The 21,974-nt window shown below is 45.2% G+C and overlaps 1 protein-coding gene across 1 annotated transcript in view; it reads left to right on the top strand.

The window, feature by feature from the left end:
• Positions 1 to 1,333: 1,333 nt before the first annotated feature.
• The window catches only part of CBL (Cbl proto-oncogene), a 33,952-nt gene continuing 13,311 nt past the window's right edge, over positions 1,334 to 21,974 (top strand). Inside the window, exons 1-3 of the mRNA XM_061368552.1 lie at positions 1,334 to 1,531; positions 8,390 to 8,637; positions 20,730 to 20,876. Of these exons, the coding sequence (XP_061224536.1) occupies positions 1,385 to 1,531; positions 8,390 to 8,637; positions 20,730 to 20,876 (542 nt within the window). The 5' untranslated portion in view covers positions 1,334 to 1,384. The remainder of the gene's footprint in view (positions 1,532 to 8,389; positions 8,638 to 20,729; positions 20,877 to 21,974) is intronic.

Below are 21,974 nucleotides of genomic sequence, written 5' to 3'. Positions count from 1 at the left end.
ACACACTCGACCAGCAGGATGTGGCTTTCCAGCGCAGCTGTGCCCATCTCCATCATGGGCCTGAGGGATAGAAGCAAAGAGGTGCTTGGCTCTTGTTTCTTGCAGGGAAAGAAGGCAGAAGCCCCCTTTGCTTGAAGCCTGGTATAGAAACACATCTGTAACGTGGAGCGAAGCAGATAGTTGGGAATGCAATTGCTCAGGCACGTTCCCTGATCTCTTTGGACCGGGGCCATGGTGATTTTTGCTCCACAAAGCTGGTGTTACCCTCCCCAGCCCTCTCGCCAGGTACTTGTGGTATTCGGGCACCCTCCGGTGGTCAAGCCGGCTTGACTGTTCGCCAGGATCCATTAGCACCTAATGGGAAAAGCCTCAGGAACACGGCCTCAATAAACGCTGACATATTTGAGGTCGATATAATCCTGAGGAAAATTTGCCCAGGTAATTAAAGCCAGGCGAGGCTTTAAAGCCTGTCCCAGGCGTATTTAGTAAAGGCAGTAAAATCGAGACAGTTTAACAAGAGGTTTATGCAGGGCTGCTTCCCTATACGCGGTGCGGCTCTGTCCTGCTCATCCCATGCCTCAGCACGCCGTGCGCTGGGGGAGACCTCACCAGGAGCACACAGGCAGGAGGAAGGAGGCTGAAAAGAGGATATCTGAAGGCAGCGAAGACCCAGAACCGAGCACACGCCATGATCTCCGCAGGTTCGGCGCTGTCAGCTCGAAAAGGTTCCGTTTCTCTGCCCGCTCTCACCCTGTGTGCACACGGCGTCGCCCTTCCCCTTTCGGCCCTTCCAACAAACGGGAACCTGCTCCTGGAAACGGGAACCGATCCCGTTCCGCACCCTCCGGAACGGCACCGCCACCGATGCCCTCAGCCGGGCCCGGCTCTGCCCACCCCAGGCGCTGCCCTCGCCGTTCCCATGGCGACCGCGCCCCGCCCCGCCCCGCCCGCCCTCATCAAACATGGCGGCCGCGCCGCCCTCGCCGCCGCCCTGCGCCTGTGCTACGGCAGCCGGGCGGGGCCTGGCGGACGGGCCGCGGCTCTCCCCGCTCCCCCTCCCTCTGCCGCGGGTACCAGCCAATCAGCGCCGGCTCCTCCCAGGCGGAGGGGGCGGGCCAGCCAATCAGCGAGCAGCGTGGCCGGGGCGGAGGGCGGGGCCACGCTGGAGCCGGGCGCCCCCGCCGCTGCCGCCGCCACCGCCCGCGGCTCCCGCTGCCACCGCCTTGCCCTACCCTGCCCGGCCTGGCCCGGCCCGGCCCGGCCCGCGGGAGCGGCCGCACGTCCGGTTGTCCTGCAGGGCCAAGGCCCGGTGCAGGACGGGGGGGACGGGCCGGGCGCGGGTGCGGGCCCGCTCGTCGCTGCCCCCCGCCCCCGCGCCGTCCTCATGTCGGCGCCGCTGAAGAAGGGCCCCGGGGGGCTGATCGGGCTCATGAAGGACGCGTTCCAGCCGCACCACCACCACCTCGGCCCGCACCAGCCCGGCGCCGTGGACAAGAAGATGGTGGAGAAGTGCTGGAAGCTCATGGACAAGGTGGGCCCGGAGGGGGGGTCGGGTCGGGCCGTGGGGCGGCTCCGGGTGGTCCGGCTGGGGCGGAAGCGGGACTTGTCGGTTGAGGTAGGGCTGAGGCGAAGGGCTTTGGGCTGGGGATTGGGGTCGGGCTGTCCCGGCTGGATGAGGTAAGCCTGGAACTGCAGGGGTTTGTAGGGTTGAATTGGGGGGTAAAGAGCTGTGGGGCCGGGGTGAAGCGTTTGTGTGGGGTGGGAGCTGTACGGGCGCAGGAATGGGAGCAGTGCTTTGGGGAGGGGAGGGTGTGGGAGCTGGTGGACAGGTATGCGGTGGAAGAGAGGCCGGAAGCGGGATGGGAGTGGGATGTGGAGATCGGAAGGTGTGGACGGGGAAGAGCAGCTCTGTAAGGGATGAGCTGCACGCAGGGCTGTGGAAGGGAAGAGGCTGGGGAACGAGGGGAAGGTTTGAGATGGAGGATGCGGACCTGCTCAAGAGGATCAGGGGGTTGTACCACTGTATTCCTGTATGGGCGAGGTGCGGCAGGGAGCTGCAGGTGCATCCTGGTGGCGGCAGCAATAGGAATTCCTACCTGCGTATAACTGCACGAGGGAGGAATCTGGGATTTGTTTGTCTGAAGGCGAGCTTTGGCCTGTGGCAGAGCCTGCTGTGTGGGTACTGCATGGTAAGGCTGAACGTTGCTCTGTGGCGGTTCAGGTTATTCTGAATCAATGGGGCCACGTTACCGAGCTCAACACAAAACCTTTTCCTGCAACCCTGATAAAAAAACCCCATTAATAAAACCCTGCGTGCAGTGAATGCATGCAGTTATGCAAAGATAAAATGGGTATGAAATCTAACATTAAAAAATGAGAACCTGTGGTGCAGGGGTTGGAAAGGCCATCTTACAGCCTTTATGGAGGGCACTACACTCTGGGGTCATTAAGACTCTCCCCTTCTCCGCCTCTTATAATGCCAGGGAATGGCTACTGACAGGGGCAGGACACCAGACGTTGTGGCCCCATGGTGTGATGGAGTGAGGCAAGTGATGTACTAGCCTGGCTGGGTGTGTTGGTAAACCCATTGTTTCGAGGATGATGAGATGTTAGTGAATGTTCCATTACTTGTAGGAGGCCCAGTAAGTGAGCACCCAGAAGTGGGCATAAAATAAATATCCTCCAGGGTTTTTCCTGGGATTTTGATTGATCCTTTCATGTTACTGCTGTTCAGCCCTGAGAATTGAGGCTAAAACATGCAGTGTGTTCTATAATGCTGGGTTCAGGGCCCTAAAAGTACTGCAGAGTAAAAGCATTGGCAAAGATGCCTCCAGTCCTTGGGGAGTGTCACCTTGCTGCCTTCTTCCCCTCTGGGAGCAGAGCAGGCAGGGCTGATGGGCACACTTCATCCCGGTGCCCTGCAGGCTTATGCATTTCAACTTTTCCTTCTCTTTTCCCTGCGTTGCTTATCCATGCAGAGTCAGAATCTCCTGCAGTAAATCCCGAAGCAGGCAGAGCAGGTGATGTTTTTAAGGACATACTAAATCATGTTCATGCCAAGAAATCACTTTGTGTTGGCTGGCTCAACAAAAGGCATGGTTTATAGTTGTGCCTTGCTGTGCTTGTGATGAGTTTTGATCACCTTCTACAGAGAGAGACTGGGATAAAGAGGGAAGCCTTTTGAGAGGTGCCAGTGGCTCTCTTACAAACATTGAGGGCAAGCATAACTGCTACTGTGGGAAAGGCAGTTGGAGCCTGGAAACGTGATCCTCAAGTTTAACTTGCAGGTACAACTTGTAAGAGTGCACATCTTCCTTCTTGTGCATGCGATATGGATGTGGATGTCAACCTGTGTTTGACCTCGTAACCTGGTCTGCTCAAAGGAAACAGCCTTTCCCTTACCTTGGCATTTGGAATTGCAGTGAGATGGTTTAGTGTGGGGTGGGTACTTTCACAGCTTTAGATCTGCACACCTACTCTTTGGCTATATACCCTCTCCACCATATCACTGACAGAAAAGCCAAGGCTACTGTTGTATCTGTTAAAGAAAACTCTTAAATGTGCCCTGGCAGGGCAGCATCTGAAAACATTGATGTATAGGCTTAATTTTTAAAGGCTTAAGGAGTTAGTTGTTCAATCTGATTTGTACAAGAGGAAAGATTTGGCTGTGAAAAGCCTTCCACGTTTCAATTAGGCTTCGGTTGTACTCATGCACGCATCTGAATTAAACATCTTTTTAGTAGTGTAGCAACTTGCCAGGCAGAGAGAGTCCTTGTGAAACCAGTGGTGAGAAAGGCTAAACGCATGGCAAGTGTTGAAAATGGGTTAGTTTTCTGGGCCAAGAAATGAAATTACAGGTGCAAATGAAAGAAATGCTTGTGAGCATGTTTAATAGATGATGTGTTTGCCTTTCAGAGCTGTATCTGTGTGCGTACGCTACATTCATGACCTGATTCGTTAAGTCTGCATAATCAGCTGGTGCTGTCAAAGCATTCGTGCTTCTCTGTTTTCAGATGTGACTGATGAATTTCCTATGCAAGTTGATTCTTGTCCAAATATTTTCCCCATAATGTTCTCCATAAGCTGCCTGACATGGATTCCTTTTGCTTCAAGTTCTAATCTCTGTCAGTCCTGACTTCCTCCCACAGTTGCATGTGGACACATAGAGAGCATGGACATCAAGTAGCCCTATTCATCCCTGTGCAGCAGGTTGTTCACTTTCAGTGATGTTTTTGTGCTTACCTATGGGATAGGGGTTAAATGTGTCTTTGGAAGCTGAATGCATTGTCTGGTATCTTGTGAGCCTGCAGTGATGAATAGCAGCATAGCAATTTCCTTGCAGTGTCCTGAACCTAGTCAAGAGTATAGATTAGTGCCAGTGGGGGGAACTGCTGTTAGTTTGCTTTTATTATGCTTATAATAAACTCATCTCATTGTGTTTAGCAAATAAAGCAGTGTTTAGTGTAAGAAACATACAATGTATTGGCTGGTGAAAACAATTCCTATTTTTTACACAAAAGGTTGAAATTACAAATCAGTTCCTATGAATGTGATCTGGGCAGCAGGTAGTGCAGACCTCTTGAGTTCATTGCTGTGGATTCTGTTTGAAGAACTGGTGATGTGTAGTTGTGAGCCACTCAGGATGAGGTATAAAGGATGTAGCAGAAGAGTGGTAAGAGTACCTGCAGCAAGACATGGAGGAGGAAGACAAGCTTTGAGATAAAGCTTCTCCAAACAGCGTACTGATACCATTCAGTTTCTAAAACTGATACGGAGAAATGCCACTGTAGGTCACCTTCATTGTAAGTAGAGGAGAGGCCAAATGCAAATTCAGCAGGAGATAAGGGACCTTTGAGTAGGTTTTCTTTTTGCTGCTGGCTGAGGATGAAATGGGATGTGATTTTAGTGAAGAAGGTACTTATTTAGTTCTTAAAGGAAGGAAAAGACTATGGCTTTTCAGAACTGTGCTGAAGGAGGGGTCTGAGCTGGAAAACACTCATCTGGCACAAAAGCACACTGGGGGCCTGTTAGTTAAACACTGTCCCCTGCCTGAGGCAAGCAGGTAAGGGGTGTCTGTGCTGGGGACTTTCTGCCTGAACAAGAAGCAGGGTGCTGTACCAATGGCTGCAGCAAGCAGGCTGGGGATGAGCAAAATGGGGGAAGAGGATGGGATGGGCAGACAGGAAGCTGAGAGAGGGGGATTCGGGGTACGTTGGAGGGCAGCTGGTGAGTGACAATTTGGATAGATTTGTTAAGCTGCATTCTCTGCCCTTCCTAACAAATACTGGGTGTTGTTAAATGAGTGCATTTGCTTAGGTATCTTGTTTTCTCTCGAGTGCTTCTTTCTTGCTTCTATTGACATGCACCCAATCCAGCTGCATAACTGGACTGCAGTGTTCAGATAAGCTGGTTCGTGCTGTGTTTTCTCAGGTTAGGTATATGTTGTGCCTGTGACACCACTTTCTTATCTAGTGTCACTGTTCCCTACACTGGTTACCCAGTAGCTTTATTTGTGCAAGCCTAGCGAAGCAGTGCTGAACGGGGATGTTTTACATCCAGAAACAAGTCAAGGCAAGCTGAACAGTCTTGAGGGAAAAGGCTCAGTTCCAGGCCTAGAAAATCTGCTTGAGACTTTTTTCCTCGAGTGAGGAGATAAGAGATTCTTGCCTCAAAACTGAGGGAGGAAACGGTTTGTTTCTATTATTTTCTTCTCTTGAGGCTGGCAAATGAAAATCAGGCAATTTTAGGCTTCTTCCCAGTCTCTTAAACTCTTTGTGCTGAGTTTGAAATGCTTTATTGGTGTTTCTAAAAGGCAAAAAATATCACCATAAAAAGCTTATTCCGAATAAAGCGTAAGCCAGGCAAACGTGGAGGAGTTGGGATGCTGCCTTAAAAACACGGATTGCTTGCGTGTGTTGCCATCCCACCTAACCGAAAATCCTTGCTGCTCTTTGCTCAGTTCACTAGTCCCTGTTCGAGGCAGGGGAGCGCGCTAAGGGGCAGCTGTTCCCAGGGCTGGGAACATTCCTTTTGCCGTTGTCACGATGCTGCAAGTGCACACTTTGAGAAACAAGCAGAATGCAACTGGTTTTGTTGCTCCTGTTATGAAATGAGCAACTCTGCTCAAGAGGCAGCAGTTTCTGCTGCTCACCTTATATAAACGCTTCTCTGAGCAGATTTTGGCCTAGGTGGTAAATAAAGCAGCTCATTTGATAATAAAATCCCAGCAGTTTTGGCCTTTCTGTTAACTATTTGAGGTATCTTTGCAAATCACTTCTTGGGAAACATTTCTAATAGAGGCTATGAGGATGTGGAACTTGCTCCTGCTGTGGGGAAGTTTTCCCTCATTGCTACTGGTTTGTTACATGACAGCAGCACAGTGGGTCTGCTGCTTCTGTAGCTGGGTATTTTCAAGGGGTAACAGCCAAACTGTTTCCTATTACAGACGACAGGGAGAAGTACATACTGTGACGTGTTTGCCAGCTTAATGTGGCTGCGTCACCAGAGCTGACTGTGTTTTTGGTAAGGGTTTAAAATGTGTAACAACCAGTTTCTTTTGGGGGAAAAAAGAGAAATAAATCTGAAAACAAGGTTTTGCTGTCCACAGCACAACTCAGCTGTGTCTGAGGAGCAGATTTAGAACCTATTCATGCTGCACGGTGAAGCAGGTTCTATTCAGGGGACAAGTGTGTTGACTCAATCTGTTGATGTAGCTCATTGTACAATGTTCACAGAAGTTCAGGCATCAGAATGAACTGGGTAAGCTGGTTGTCTGACCATCCATCTCCTTATCTAGACCACAGCAGCCTCTTCAAAATGGGAGGAAAATTGTGGCAGGAGTTTTCCATGTGTTCTTGCAGAGGCTTTTTTAGGCACGTCATTCTTTTAATGGCAGTCAGATTTTTCTCTTTGACTTTTGATCCACTTTCTCTGTGCTGAGATTGACTCTTTCTCAGTGAGCTCTTACTAGAAGCACTGCTGTAAGTCGGATATAATTGGAGATGTCACTTGACGAGGTTGCTTTCTGCATATACCCTGAATGGCAAAGTTAAATGCTGAAGCACTGTTTCAGGATAAATTACTTTGTTTGCCATCAGCATGTAAAGTGTTTGAGGGAAGTAGGTATTTACATGTGTGTTGTAGGGAACTAGTTGATTCCTCTTGAAGGTTTCACAGCATGTTGTGGAAATGATGTACTGCAAAAGGACATGAGATGGTTCTTTCACTTTTTGTTATCCACTTCCCTTAAGCTTTGCATTCTGCAGCACCACACTGTTTGATACCCTTGTACCTTGCAGTGTCATTAGTTTAGACCTCATTCGTGTGCAGTAAGACTATACCAGCTGCTGGTTCTCTGCTTGTAAACTGCATCTGAAACTGGCCTTGCAGCTCCAGAGTTTCAGCCCTTGTTATAGCTGAAAGTGCACCACTGACTTCACTGTTATCTCTGTCATTCTCTGAGTCTAGATAATGGAAAATTTTGGCTATGGTGGATGACTTCCTTTGTCCTCCCCTGTGACATAAACTTGCTGTCATGAGCTTCTGGCATGTAAGCTCTCTGTTCCTGTGTGTTAAAGGCTTGTATTCAGTTCAGCTTGCATCCTGATTTGGGTGTGTACAGGTAGAACTATTGCATTGCTTGTGAGCTCTGAACAGGAATATTCTACCTGTTACTTGGGCCTTAAGTAAGTAATGCAAAACTAAGTGCCTGAAATGATTTTGTCAACGATCCCTTAAATTCACTGTAGAATGCACAAAATGTGGGTTAACAGATTCAAGTTCTTAGCCTTGAGAATATGTGATCTTGCTGCTACAACAGGAATAGAGCACGTGTGGCTTAGAAGGAGGAAAAATAAGATGTTTAGCTGTATGCCAAGCGGAAGACAGGTTGAGCTCATTTAATAACCCTTTAATCCAATTCCTCGTATCACTGTGGGTATGTTATTAGAAAAGTAAAACCAAGCAAACCCACAAAAATCACTGTGGAGAACCTGGATTTCCCCTGCAGTTCATCTAACAGAAGTTAGAAGCATAACTGATGTTCTAACAGTTGTTCTGATGTTCTAAATAACTGATGCTCTAAGTATGCTTCTAACAACATAACATACGTTGATGCATAACTGTGGACACAAGTTCTTGTGAGCTAAACTTTTACCCAGACTTTTCTTACCACATCTGCTATGTTGCAGCTGATTTCTCATCCTAGCACAGAAAAGAATCCTTTGAGTTAGTTCTTTCTTGATGGTTGTTATTATCCACAACAAATAAGAGTTTGTTGCGAGTGAACATTTCAGTGCATTGTGTTTGTAACACTGAATTGTGTTTCAGTATCTGATCGCTGCTTCCTATACTTAAGTTTTCAAAATGGGTTTTTCTCCATCAACCATAGGTGGTGCGTTTGTGTCAGAACCCCAAACTGGCGCTGAAGAACAGCCCACCCTATATCCTAGATCTGCTGCCTGACACCTACCAGCATCTCCGAACCATCCTGTCGCGCTATGAGGGGAAGATGGAGACCCTGGGAGAAAATGAGTACTTCCGCGTGTTCATGGAGAACTTGATGAAGAAAACCAAGCAGACCATCAGCCTTTTCAAGGAAGGGAAGGAGCGGATGTATGAGGAGAACTCTCAACCTAGGTAATGGCGAGAAATGATTTCCAATAGTTATGATTTTTGCAGAGCAGCAGGTTGCTCTTAAATCATTTCAAGTAGAATTTGTCTTTAAAATGGTGTTGTGTGTTGCTCCCAAGTAGTAGAAGTGATGTTACTTTCCAGAACATTTACTGTTACCTCCCAAAGTAGGCTAAAATGGTATATAAACCCCTTTGGAATGTATCTGTGATATTTGTTCTGATTAACTGTGTGTGTGTTGTGAACATCTGATGGAGTAAGTAAGCAATAGCTATGTCAATCTTAAGTCCAGCATCTTGCCTCCAGTCCCTTGTTCTTTTCAGAGAGAAGCAAAGAGAAAGGATTCCAAAGAGTTAATCATCCTAGTCAGTTTGTAGTCAAACTAATTGATAAAAGGGAGTGGGTGAAATCCAGATCAATAGATATGAACTTCAGAAACAGAATTCCAATAGAGGCTTGCTTTCTCACGGCAGTGATGGGAGTCCTTGGGGAATTGCTAATTGCACCACTTATGAATAAACAGCTTACCAGGGGAAGCAACTGTGGTGAGACTTGTAAACATAAGAGTAAAAGCAGAATCACATTCGGGCTAGTTTCAGTAGATCTTCATTTGCTTTCCGCTCAGCCCAGGAAGCAGCAGTTACTGGTTTGTCACGAAGAGGAAATACCAGACAGCCTTTTCTGGGTGCTGACAGCGAGCATCTTAACTTTCTTAATTCCCTCATTTGTCAGATAGACAAATAGAAAAGGAAGTGGCTGGAGCAGTCAGTGCCTATGATTCCAATACCAGTTCAAGAGATACCTGCACAAAGAGTGGGGATTCTGTTCAATGCCACACTTCCAGGATCAGACTCTGGTTGCGTAAGCTTTTGGAGCCTGATCACTTTAAGTCCAATTTGTTTCACCTGATGAATCATTGCTATCAAGGCACCTTTAGATTTAAAGTGTGTGTAATAATTCAAGGTGAATAAATTTAGAAAAACCTCTCACCTTGTGAGGAATTGAAGAAAAACAGGGTTTTTCCTGTTGTAAGAATCAATGACTTCACATGTTCCAAGGATGTGACACACTTCAGGTATAGAAACAATCTTCCTCGAAGATAGTGGGCACCCTGTAAAGCAAATGTAACCCGAGCCTGGTAGTCACTGAACATGTACTCATGGGAGTGTATGTATATATAAAACAATCTGGTTTGCTCTTCATCTCCTGCAAGGTGTGGCCGGTGTTAGTCTGCAGTGTTATGAAGCCATGCCTTTAAAAACCTAACCTGGTGTACTGAAGTATCACTTTGTCTTGACTTTTCCTGACTCTTTTCCTGTTGTACTTGAAGCTTCTTTCTTCCTTTCCTCTATATTTAGCATTCACTTTGTTTCCTGTTGTCTCTGCTCTTATTTTCCTCCCTCAGATGTCTGCTGATATAGAGCAAATGCACTACTTTGCTAGTAGCAAACACCTGCGCAGCTTTCACACTAGCTATGCAAATGACAAACAGGCCAGTAATTAGAAATGACTGAAGTCTCTTTTAGACTGTAGGATCAGAATTGCCTTGCTCACTTGACAAATTCTGTATTTATTATTTCTATATTTATTATAATTATTATATTTCTTATTCTATAGTCAATATTTCTATATTATTTCTATATTTATTATATTTGTTCTATATTTATTCTTTCTATATTTATTATTCTGTATGTATTATTTCTGTATTGCTCTCTGTGTATTTCCTCTCAAACTTTTTAGAGGATCTCCAATGATGTCCATCCAAGGTGGACTGAGGCACAGCTGCTGAGAGCACCATGCCTTGTAGCTGCTTGTCCTGCTTTGAGGGTTGTGATAGCCATACGATGTGTGTCATTGAGCATTGAGCAGTTTAGTACATTGTTGGTTGTGTGTACAGAATGTGGAGCAGTATAATCTGGATGCTGTTTGGTGTTTGCTGTAAGGCAGGCAGTTTGTTCTCTGACTTTCAAAATACAGTAGAGGAGTAAAGGTGCTGTGAGCAGGGTGAGAAACAGCTTGTGTGAGCATTCACTGGGCTTACGGATGTGGGTGAATGTTCCTTCAGTTTTTAACTAGCTGGTAAAAGCAAATGTAGGTCTCCTGCGTCATACCTTAACCATCAGGGTGCTGAAAGCATCCTTCTGTTGTGGCTAACTCACAGTTAGGTGATACCCGATGCTATGAACACTCAAACACTCAATGGCTTCCGCTTCTTGGGGCTGTAACGGCTGTTTTGTCTCTGTAGCACTGATGTATAGACTTCCAGCTGAAACTGTTACTCTTGCATGAACTCATACTACAGTTTTTGTGAAGAAAACTCGCTTATTTTCTTAGGAGAGCTTTAAAGATGCTGTTTAAATTCTACTCTAAGTCACTTCCATATCTGTTTAAAAATTAATGCTGTCGAGTGTGCTTTTAAAGCTATGTATGCACTTCCTGACTCGTAAGTACACACAATAACTTCTAGTTACTGTTTACAGGCTGAGTTTTAGCAAGTACATCAGCTTCAACTTGGTGACTTCTGAGTAGGGTGTGGGGTTTTTAGTGGAAATATATATTGGTTTTCTGAGCTTTAGGAGCTTGTTTGGGTTATCCTTGCCTATCCTATCCTATATGTACCCTATCCTATAGGATATATCCTATCCTATAGGTAGGTCTATAAAAACAAATCATATATTTGAGGATCTGGTAAAACACAAGGATAACATCTGCAGGCCTCAATACTGGAATCAAATAGTATTTGAAGAGTTAATAATTCTGGATATTGTCATAGGCTTGCAGTAAGGTACAGCTAAGTTAGTCAATAATTAGTTGGCTTTGCTGCAGTAATAAGCAGGTATTGAGGCTATCCACTTAGCCAAAGCTGTTGTTTCCTGTTCTTGAACAGATCCACAGTGCTTTCTAATGCAAAAGGTATTTTAAGACTCATCACCTTAAGTTTTAAAAACAAAACAAAGACCCACCCAGAGGTCAAGTTGTAGCCTTTATAGCTGAAACACTGCAATAAAAGAAATCCTCTACAGGATCCTTAGCAGATCTCTATGCAGAGCAGAAAGCTCCATCTGTTTAGCACTGAGTAGCTTGCTGTGCTGCTGCAGTGGCAAATGTGTGACTTCTCTGACCCTGTAAATATGGCGAGTTTCTTGAGTTTACTTTTTAACCCATGATAACAAAAACTGGTTAAACATACATATTGTTTCTCCTGCAGTGTGATGCTTCCACTGACTGATCGTGCCATTAATGCTAATGCCACGATTGCTCTGAGCATGGTGAACTTGCTCTTGATTACAGTTTAATTTAGAGGCACAGTGGTTATGCTGGAATAGTTCTCGTTCCTATTGCAGAAAGCTTTTACTCCTCCAGACCTCTTACTTGCACAGAGGAGCTGTCATTTGTCAGCTTTCCCCACTTCATAAATTACTTATTGCAGCAGCTTTTTTGCACTTGTGTAAATATTCTTCACATGGCAGGACAGAAGAATAGCTTGCTGATCAGTAAACAGGGATAGGGATTGTCTGTTACATAGAAAGGGGTGAATTAGGCTGAAGAGTCCCATTTTTCTCCAATGAATCAAATTTACTGATTATGTGAAACCAGTCTGTTATGAGGGAAAATGATTTTCCAAATCAAATCAGACCATGGCAACTGTTTCCACATCAGAATGCAGTTCTGTAAGGCAGAGGGTAGGGGTTAGGGGAAAGGCTGAGAAGAAGTAATTACTCAGGATGTGGACTGGATGTTTAAGAAATAGCACAAGTTATTGTCCTAGTTCAGCTTGCATACTGTGGAAAACAAACTGTTAACAGAAGGGGTTAACAAAGCTAACATATCTGTAGAGGAGAATGGGATTAGGTGGGGAATATCATAAACCCTCTCCATAGGACATGAAGTTGCAAAAAAGCTTTGGGAAGCTAGTCTGTATTTAACTGTCTTTGTGACAGGAGCCTTATGGGATGCTGGCTCAGCAGGATTTCATATTCTTCTCTAGCTCCAAAGTGAAGACTTACTAATTTGCACAGGAAAAAGCTACCAATATTTAATGTCTCCTGGAAATGACCTTGCTCTAAAGGGAGAGGAAATGCATAAAGAATGACTTGGGGGGGGGGGGGTTGCATTTCAAAGAGGAAAAAGTTGGAAAGCACTTGTGCTAAGCCATGAACCAGTAAAGCCCTTTGGGGGGAGGGTGTCAGTGCTCTAATCTCATATTTTAGGGTGCTTGCACATATTGCTGTGCAGTGGAAAAGAGATGGTATAAAATGTGGAACTCGAGCGGTGCGTAGTGTGTGAGTCCTCTTTCTGTCACTTCCTTCTACTACAGCTAAGACTGGGGTTTTTTTGGTAACAAAACCCACTAGTGTGAAGAAGTCTACATCTGCATTTAAATTAGAACATCTTAAAGAAAAGAACAGGCTCCAAAGCAGCCCACAAGAAAGGTTTCCTTGCCAGGCTTCAGCATATGAACACTAACTAACTGCTTATTGCCCAAGAAGAAATCCATTATCATTTAAATGTTGTTGGAGGTTGAAATGTGCTATTTCTTTCTAATTTGGCTTTAAATTGCTAGTTCAGGTGGTAGCTGTGGGACTTAAGTAACACTTAGTTTAGTTTTCTTTCTGACAAAAATTGATCACAGTCTTCTGAACTTATGGACAAATGTAAGCTTTCAAACTATTGCATAATCAGGAAGGAAGATTGCTTTATTCTTTGTCCTTGGAGCCTATAACATCATCGAGTTTTATGGAAGACTAACTCTGAGGGCTCGATGATGTGGATGGAAGTGCAAGCATGTTATTTAGGATGCAGTAATTACAATTTGAAGTGTGGTTAGGTTTCTTGATGCTGGCAAAACTGTGTTGCTGCTACTTGGCAACCATAGCCTGTTTCTTGGGTGCTTGGCTTGTGTATTAAGGGCTGAGATGCTATGTGTTGTATTTCCATAGTGTTTAAATCCAGAAAAAATAAGTGGATTTTTAGCCTCTTAACTTTGAAAGAGATCTAGCTTGTTAAAAATACAACGCTAGCATGTGTGCCTAGAATAATAAATCCAGATCCTCTAAGGGGTCAGTGGGTTTGGTGCGCCTGCTTGGCATACTGGACTCTTGTCCTCTCTGCTTCAGATTGGTCACATCCTTGTGCATAAATGTACAGGTATACCAAAATTCACTGGTGTGTTTTGCATGGCATGTTAAGCTGATTGGCATTCTCTACTTGCAGAACTCAAGGTGCTTAAATACATATATGTGTTAGTTGAAAAGTGCCAGGATTTGGAAGACTATAAGGAAACATGTTTCATGTAATAGCTCTGTCTTGTAGTATCTAAAGCACTGATAAAGGAATTAGCCCATAGTATTTTTTGCTTCTTTAAAGCTTCAACTGGTACCATTAAAAATATTTAGAATGGGAAGGAATACTGTATATAATACTAGTCAACTATTGCAATTCATGGGGGCCAGCTTAGGTACAATGCCTTATGAAGTCTAGCTTCCAGGTGCAGTTAGATGGGTGTTCTGTGCATGAGCTGACATCCTTAGCACACTGGCATCCATGGCATCCACCAATGCAGACCAGCTCCATTGCAGAGGGGGCAATGCACAGTGCATTCAAGTTATTCCTTTTTTCCTAAGGGTGCTGGGATGAGCTGGTCTACCAAATCAGTGTAGCTTTAGCTGTCAAGTTTTGTAGTACAAGCAGTTAATCTGGTTCTGAATGGTTGGATTTGCTGTTAGTCTGCTCTATTAGTGGTCCTGTGCAAGTACTGGAAGTGTTGGAGCAGTGGCCCAGCATAACTTTGTAAGGTGACTTCTGTTGGGCCAGTAATAGTTAAATGGAATTGCATTCACTTCCTGTGTTGCAAGTTGTGCTGAAAGTAGTTCCGCTGCTTCTATTTTTAACGCTGATTACTGTGTGTGGAGAGGCCTGACGCTGTCTCCGAGTTAGAAAAGGCATCTTGGGATCACTTCAAGCATTTCCACTTAGGGCTTACATGCATAGGCTGTTTCTGTTAACATAAAGAGCATGCAGAAAACTTGCTGGTGTGGTAGGAGCACACAAGATGCAGTTCTTGCAACCAGGCTATCACCTATCTACTGAGATTGGGTCTAAATGCTCACGTCTGCTGCATATTTAGTCACAGCTGTGTTATGTGATAACCTCACACCTTTGTGGTTTGCAAACGGTACATTTTACTTGTTGGAGGCTTGTGAAAAGAGCTGTTTGGTTGGGTTTTTACCTCTTAAATCTTCACAATATCCAGTTGTAAGATGTAAAAGAGTTACAGGAAAACATAACATTTGGCTGCTTGCAGGACCCAAGACCTGTGGTTCTTGCAGTAGTACTTAGTAAGGGGATAATATTTTGCAATCATGAGCATGTGATAAGGAATTAGAAGTTCACAGAATGCATAGACATTGCATTTCTTACTGTGAGCTTCATTTTGGGGTCGTGCCTCTTGAAACAGCCAAGTTGATGTGTAGAGAGAGCCTTCTCTTGAGTTTTGAGCAGAACGATTGTACAGTAACCGAGGTCCTGTGATTTTAATTCATTTTACACATCAGCAGTGAAGATTCAAGAGGGAAATCTTAGCCACTTTGGCACTGATTTGATAAAATAAAGCGTTTTCTCTAAAGTGTGTGGAAATGTAGTCAGTTTGAGTAGTATTCAGCTTCACTTTACTCTGGGGCCAAGGTGAAGGTGTGGCTGTGCAGCCTGCTCCTAGCTGAACGTTACTGGTGTAAACCCAGTGCTCACAAGTGTAACTGAAGTCAGTGGCAGCAACCCCTATGAAAATGTGGTCATAGATCCGAAATATGCACGTTAACTGAGGAGAAATGAAGGCTTTTTGTTCCTGCTCTGAATTCCTCTGCACAACAGTGTTTGTAGCACGCTTTCAACAGCACGAGCTGTACAGACATGACAGTGTGTGCATGTCAAATGATGGCATGTGAGCACAATATTGTGACTATATCATCCGGTGGAGCAGTCTCCCTGCTGTGTGTGAGGAACAGAATCGCACCATCGCAGTGTCAGCTGGGAAGCAGTTGAGAAATAGTGGAGGAAAACGACTGAATTCTGCCTGGTAGTGGCAAAGTGTGAGGACTACATTAGCATTGCCTTGAGGTGAGAAAGATGCTTTAGTCATGAAGCACATTAGGTGCTGTATGACTTTGTAACACGAATTCATTTGACTAATGGTGTCCACCTAGCTGAAAGAGGCAGCACTGATTTCAGCTGTCCTCTGCCCTTAATGGCTTTGTGAGACTGAGCCTGGAAAAAGGCTTTTGTCCAGCCACCAGGAAGCTGGAAAAGCAGAACGCGCTCTAGGTCTGGGGGAGGCAGCAGCACCAGAACCCCCAGCTGGGGCCAGCCTGCAGCACAGAACTGGTGCAAATGGAAGAGCCTGCTCGACCTTTGGACTTCTGCTAAGATGCACAGAGCAAACACAGGCCTGAAACAGGAAGGAAGTAGCACAACCACAGCGGAGGGGGCACGGAGGAGGGAGCAGGAAGGAACATGCTACGGACCTGGCCTTGGGGAGCCAGCTGATTGATAACCACGGGGTAACTGAAGGAAGAGTCTTGCTTCATGCTGGTTTTTGTTCCCCAATACGGCCACTCTTTGGAGTCCTGTCGGGGTCAAGGCAGTGCAGTTTTGCAGGCGACTGTAACTGCAGCTGTACAGGCTCTGGTGATGCTGCTGGGGTGTTGAAGAAGCTGTTCTGCTCACATTGTGTGTGTGGAAGGAGCTGCAGATGTCTGTTAGGAAAATACTTGGCTACTGTATGGAGTGGAAAAATATTTGGCTTTCTGAGCTTCACCTTTTCTGTCCTTCCTTGTTTCACTGTCTAACAGTAATACCCTGCATGGATGTGTGAAAGCACTGGCAAGGATGTGAACTCCCACCTAAACTGAAGCAGTTGCTCTGCGTGGACGTTAACCACTGAACACAAACACGCTGTAGTTCTGTGTTTGAAGCTGGTGCAGGTGTTACCTTCAGCTCAGTTGCAAACAGCGAGAAGAGCCAACTGTGGTCCCTGGGTGATGTTTTCAAGAGTGCTTATGTGATGGGTGTTTAAATGCAGTGGGATTTAGGTGCCTAAATCAGTGATTCCCAAACTGCGATTAACGTACCTTGGATGCGGCTCTTGGTAGCAGTATCTGTGTTCATTACTGTGTTCAGCTGCAGTCTGAAAGAGGGTCATCGTGGCAAATTGCTGGAGTTCTGTGGCCAAAAGTGTTTGGGAATCTCTGGTCTAAGTCACTTAAGTGTTCATTGGAAATAGTACGCTCTTTTTCTAGAAGACTTCCTTCTCTTTAGTTGAAGCAAAGGAGATGAGGACCAGTGCTGATGTTGCTAAACTAAAATACAATCACTCAACTTCCATATGCCAATAGAAATGTTCACTTCATTGCCAGCACTTGCTTGGTCTGTATTAACTTCCAATTGTTTAACTTGCCTGGTGGAAATAAAAGAGCGCACTCTTGAAAGGAAATGTCCTTTTGGCACAGGATTGGTAACTGGTCGCTGGATGTAAAAGCTGGTTCCTGACATTAAACATTCACTTTCTGTGCTTTTGCTGTTGTTGATTTAAGATACAGCTGAATATGAAAATATGAGGCTGAAAATGTTCAGTTAATAGAAACTTCCTTGGAAACAGAGTCCCTCATTGTGTGTCTGTGTAAAATGATTTGTTTCTCCCCCTTCCAGCCTGTGCAAGTTCATTCTTCTCTCGCTGAACTGACATGCTTAGCTGAGTGCAAGCACTTCCTGAAACTCGGCTAAGGGAGAAGGCTCTAAGGCAGAAGCCATAAGCAACTTGACACAGGAAGATACCTCTTCATCTTGCAGTGCTAACTGTTACTTTAAACCATGCTCTTGTCCACTTAGCAGCTTGTTTGAGGGTCAGAAATGGGTTAGGGTGCTTGGTTTTCACACTGCTGAGCAGCAATAGGAAAAGTATATACCTGAGATGATTTCACTTCCACCTACCAAATATTGCATACATTCGTTTCAAGCATGTTAAGAGTGCCGTATAACGAAGCAGCTTTAGGGTTGCTGACTTTGTAGTCACTTGGCATTAATGGGTTGCTGCGAGATGCCACGTTACCTGCTAAGATGGCACACAAATATTGCATGCTGACCCTTCAAGGAACTAGTTGGAACGTAATTCTTACCAATGACTTCCATGTTAGTGTAACAAAGCCTCTGATTTGATCAACCTAGGAAAAAGCAATCTCTCTGTTCCCGAGTTGTGACTGATTCATAATCCACAGCGTTTGCTTTGTTCCCATGCACTGCTGTAACCTGTCCTCCATTCTGCCGCTTTATGGAAGTGAGCACTTTCAGCAGCCAGCTTGAGGAGCAAGCTCTGCAGCTGGAACCTCTGATTTGTAGCTTTTGTACTGGTTGTCAGCCAGAGGCACTGCAGGGACATGGTGGGAACCTACCCTCTGCAGGGAGGGCAGTGAGTTTGCACTGTCTTCTCTATAGCATTAGCCAGTGGCTGTGCCTAGGAATCCAAGCCTTCCTGCTAAATGCACAGTCACTTACCTGCTCCTGGGAAGAGGAATACACAGCCTTGGCCTACTTCACATTACACAAGGATGGGGAGATGCACAAACAGGCAACAGCCTGGTTTTGTGCTGCTCTGGTTTGTGTATCTATACGTCCTAGGTCCTAACCAGTGGTCTTCATAAATGCAACTGCGATCACATAGGAAGCCATTACTTTGCTGTTCTGATACAGCTTAGTTTTCCCTACACATGCATCCTGTATAGTTTAAGACATGCTGTATAAACCCTCCTAAAAACAGAAGGGGAGGAATTACTTTAGCACTCCAAAGGTATAACAAAGTGCGTAAGCGGATGACTTGCAATTGAGATGCACTAGTAAGGCAAGGGGACTTTCTGCCAGCCCCTTTCTGTGGGGGGGCAGTTAACTCACAAAGAGTGGTAAACAGCAAAGCTTTCTGGTCTGTGTTTATAGACTCAAACAAGCAAATCACATAGCTACTCTAAAACACACCCAGTTTGAATGTATAATGCACCCAGTAGAGAGGTGCTGAACGGAGCAGCTGACGGAAGAGCATCTGCATGCTTTGACTTTGTTCATCCTGAGCACCTGGTGTTACTGGGCATGTATGAAATGACAAAAACCAGAGCCCCTGGCTGTGTAGCTGACACCTTCTATAAACACTTGGAGCAAACATCCTTTCTCCACAAGAAAACACAGAATGTAGTTGAATAAATGAGGGTAAGGAATGAGAGCTGCTGTCCAAGAGCATTTACAAGTTTGAGCTATTCTGGTCTACCCACACTATCCCAGCGTGGAGAAAGAACTCCCATGGACTGGAGTAAATAGCAGAACGTATGTCAAGCAAAATAGGGCACTTCCAGTTGAGTTTAGTCTGTATGAAAGCATGGTATGGAGCCAGAAGACCTAAGCCCGAATGTCCAGAGCCTCCTTGTGGGAAGTCTGGAGGCAGTTCCCTGTCTCTAGCTGGGGGTCAGTTCTGCAGTCAGGCCGAGTAACAGGATCAGTACTTCACATAGGAATCACGTATGTGGAGTAAGAGCTATCTGAAAAATGGCCAAGATCAAGTAAATTGGACCCAATTGGGTGGGGGGGGGAGCATAGTGTGCTACCGAGCTCAGCTGTCTTAGGGGTGGTGGCACACTGCAATGGTAACATATGCAGGGAGAGGGTTTGGAATCAAGGCATTAAGACAATGCTGTGTGACTGGAGATGCTTCTAGCCCTGGGTGGGTCAGTCCTTTGCAGTCTGTGGCAGAACTCGTTGCTCAATGTCGTAACTGACTCCGTGCAGTGCCTTGGTGGTTGTGCAGTCTTCTGACCAGCTCCGGTCTGGTGGGTGTAACTTAGAAGTTGTCCTTTCCCACATGATGCTAGTTCCTTCTTTTACCTTCAGGCATGTGACATGGGGTGAAAAAAAAGCCTCTGGCCTAGAAATAGCCCTGTCTCTTTTCAGGAACTACATTTTCCTAGCATCTGGATAATGTAATGGAGCGGAAAAGAAGAGAATCATCCTTTATTTGGATAAAGGAATGATACAAATAGATGTCACTAGTGACTTTTTTCCCCCATCTGTGAATAGAAAACTACCTCTCTAGTGTGTAACAGTGCTATTGTTTGACTCCTAAATAGGAAGACTGTTATTCCTGTACTGCTATAGTATAAGTACTCCTGTACTGCTATAGGCACTGATGCTTTGAGGTACCCAAGCTAGCTCTATTTCTGCTTAGCACAGTTGCAGCATAGAGCTTACCTCCTTGTGTAGTTGCTCCCAATGCTGCTGGGTCCTCTCTGCTAGGCAGGAGTCCTTCTGTCTTCTACTCCTGGAAATCCTTTGCGTGTTGACTAATTCTCTCCTCCAACTTTCCCCCTCCAGTTTAGAAAAGGTCCTAACCTGATGGACTAGAGCACTTCAGACACAACAGTGTGTTTAGGCAGAGAAGGGATCTGTACCAATTTGTAATGAAATTGGATAATTACCCAGTGCAGTGTGGTTGAGAAGGACTCTCAAGCTTTTGAAGAAGAGCCATCAAGCTTTTGTATGTTATTCCCATTATGGATAAAAACTGCAGGTGTTTTGTCCTTCCCTTGAGAGCTGGACCTGTTGTTATCACTTAGATGTTATCTGAGCAGATCTACCCTGTTGGGACCCTTGGAGACTTGGAAAGACATTCAGCTTGCATGGTCTAAGGCAGTAGTAATTTTATGTGCTGTCATAGGGGATTCTTAGACCCAAGAGCAAAGGGGTCTGATGAGGTTTTGGTTATAGTGTTATTGAGTTAATAGGTAAGGTCTGAATGCCAGGTTTGGACGTTTTCTGTGCCTGTGTTTTCCTGGGAGGGTTTGCCATGGAAATAACCTATGCAGTTAGTCTTGGTGAAAAACGTCTTCACAAACACAGACCTTGCTGGTAAGTACGTTGTGGGGGATGTGCTCCGAATGCTGGGTAAACACGGTCCCAAGCAAGAGGAGTTTTCTAGGCTGGGATGCTTGAACAGCAGGAGGCACCGTTTCTGTTTTGTACAGTGCTAAACCACAAGAGACCTTTGTTTTTTTTGTGCTCCTTTGTAGGCGTAACCTGACCAAGTTATCCCTGATATTCAGCCACATGCTGGCCGAGCTCAAAGGGATTTTCCCAAGCGGCCTTTTCCAGGGGGACACGTTCCGGATCACCAAGGCGGATGCTGCCGAGTTTTGGAGAAAGGCTTTTGGTGAAAAGTAAGTTTCTAACTGTGATTAAAGATAGAATTGTGGGAACAGCTTGCACACAGCAATGTGTAGGTTTCATACCTGTTCAGAAGAGTCTTTGTAAGGTTGATATGAATGATGGGAGAGACCGACAGTCATTTGGTCCATTCTCTGAGGTGAGATACAGGATTGTTCCCCAGTTATAGTCCCTAGTTCATTGTCCTGTCTGGTTTTAAATGTGTTGGGTGATGGGTCTTTCCTCACTTTCCCTAGGAAACTGTCACAGAGTTTCCCTCTTATTATTCAGCTTCAATTTTCCCCTCCTTAATTTAATTCCTTAACTTGCAAGTAACTATGCAAACTAATCTGCTTTCTTCTTCCAAAGGTTACCATGCCCGCAATATTAGTTGTCCTTTAGCTAAGCCATTTCACCTTCCCTCCAATTACTTTGTCTAATCACTTAGTCACCTTTCTTCTGGCTTCTCTGAACTTCTGTCAGTTTGCATCATGGCTTTGTTAAGATAGGATGGAGGAGAAAGTGAAGTGCAAATGGTTGAAATCTCGGTTTTCGCTTTTGTGTCTATTGAAAGATGACTGAATGAACTGTAGATGTGTCCAAAGCAATGTTTGAGGATTAAAATGAGTGGATTTGGCTACTGCTTTCTAACCAAGGTAACTTCAGGTGCTTCACATAGAGTTTAATTAGTAGCTGTCAGAACAGAAAGCAATAATATCTTTAGTCATGAGGAACATGCCTGAAGGTAGGCATGTTCTTTCTGTGTTTGTATTCCACTTGATATTTGGAAAGAAGGAAAATACCCCTGTGAACAGGAGCCTTGGTTTTGGCTTGTGATTATCTTCTCCAGTTAATCCCTCCTTTTGCAGCTTCTTTTCTTTCCCTGTTTTTGAACTATATAGACCTCTACTAAAACACTTCCTGTGAACTCCTTCCCTACCAGCCACAACATTCTGAAACTCGTATCAAGTGATAGTGTTTCATGCAGCCCAAGGTACAGACAGGTCCATACATGATCAGAGTGCAGAAAAAGGGAAAGGAGAAAGCAGAACTGGACTTCAAACATTCTGCATGTGCAGAGAGAATTGTTCATTTGACTGCTGATTTAGTGC

Source organism: Neopsephotus bourkii, unplaced genomic scaffold (assembly GCF_033783945.1).
Source record: "Neopsephotus bourkii isolate Nb327-2 ecotype Australia unplaced genomic scaffold, CSIRO-AGI_Nbou_v1 NB_1433, whole genome shotgun sequence".
NCBI classification, from domain to species: Eukaryota; Metazoa; Chordata; class Aves; order Psittaciformes; family Psittacidae; genus Neopsephotus; species Neopsephotus bourkii.
This window is presented reverse-complemented; position numbering and strand designations above follow the sequence as displayed.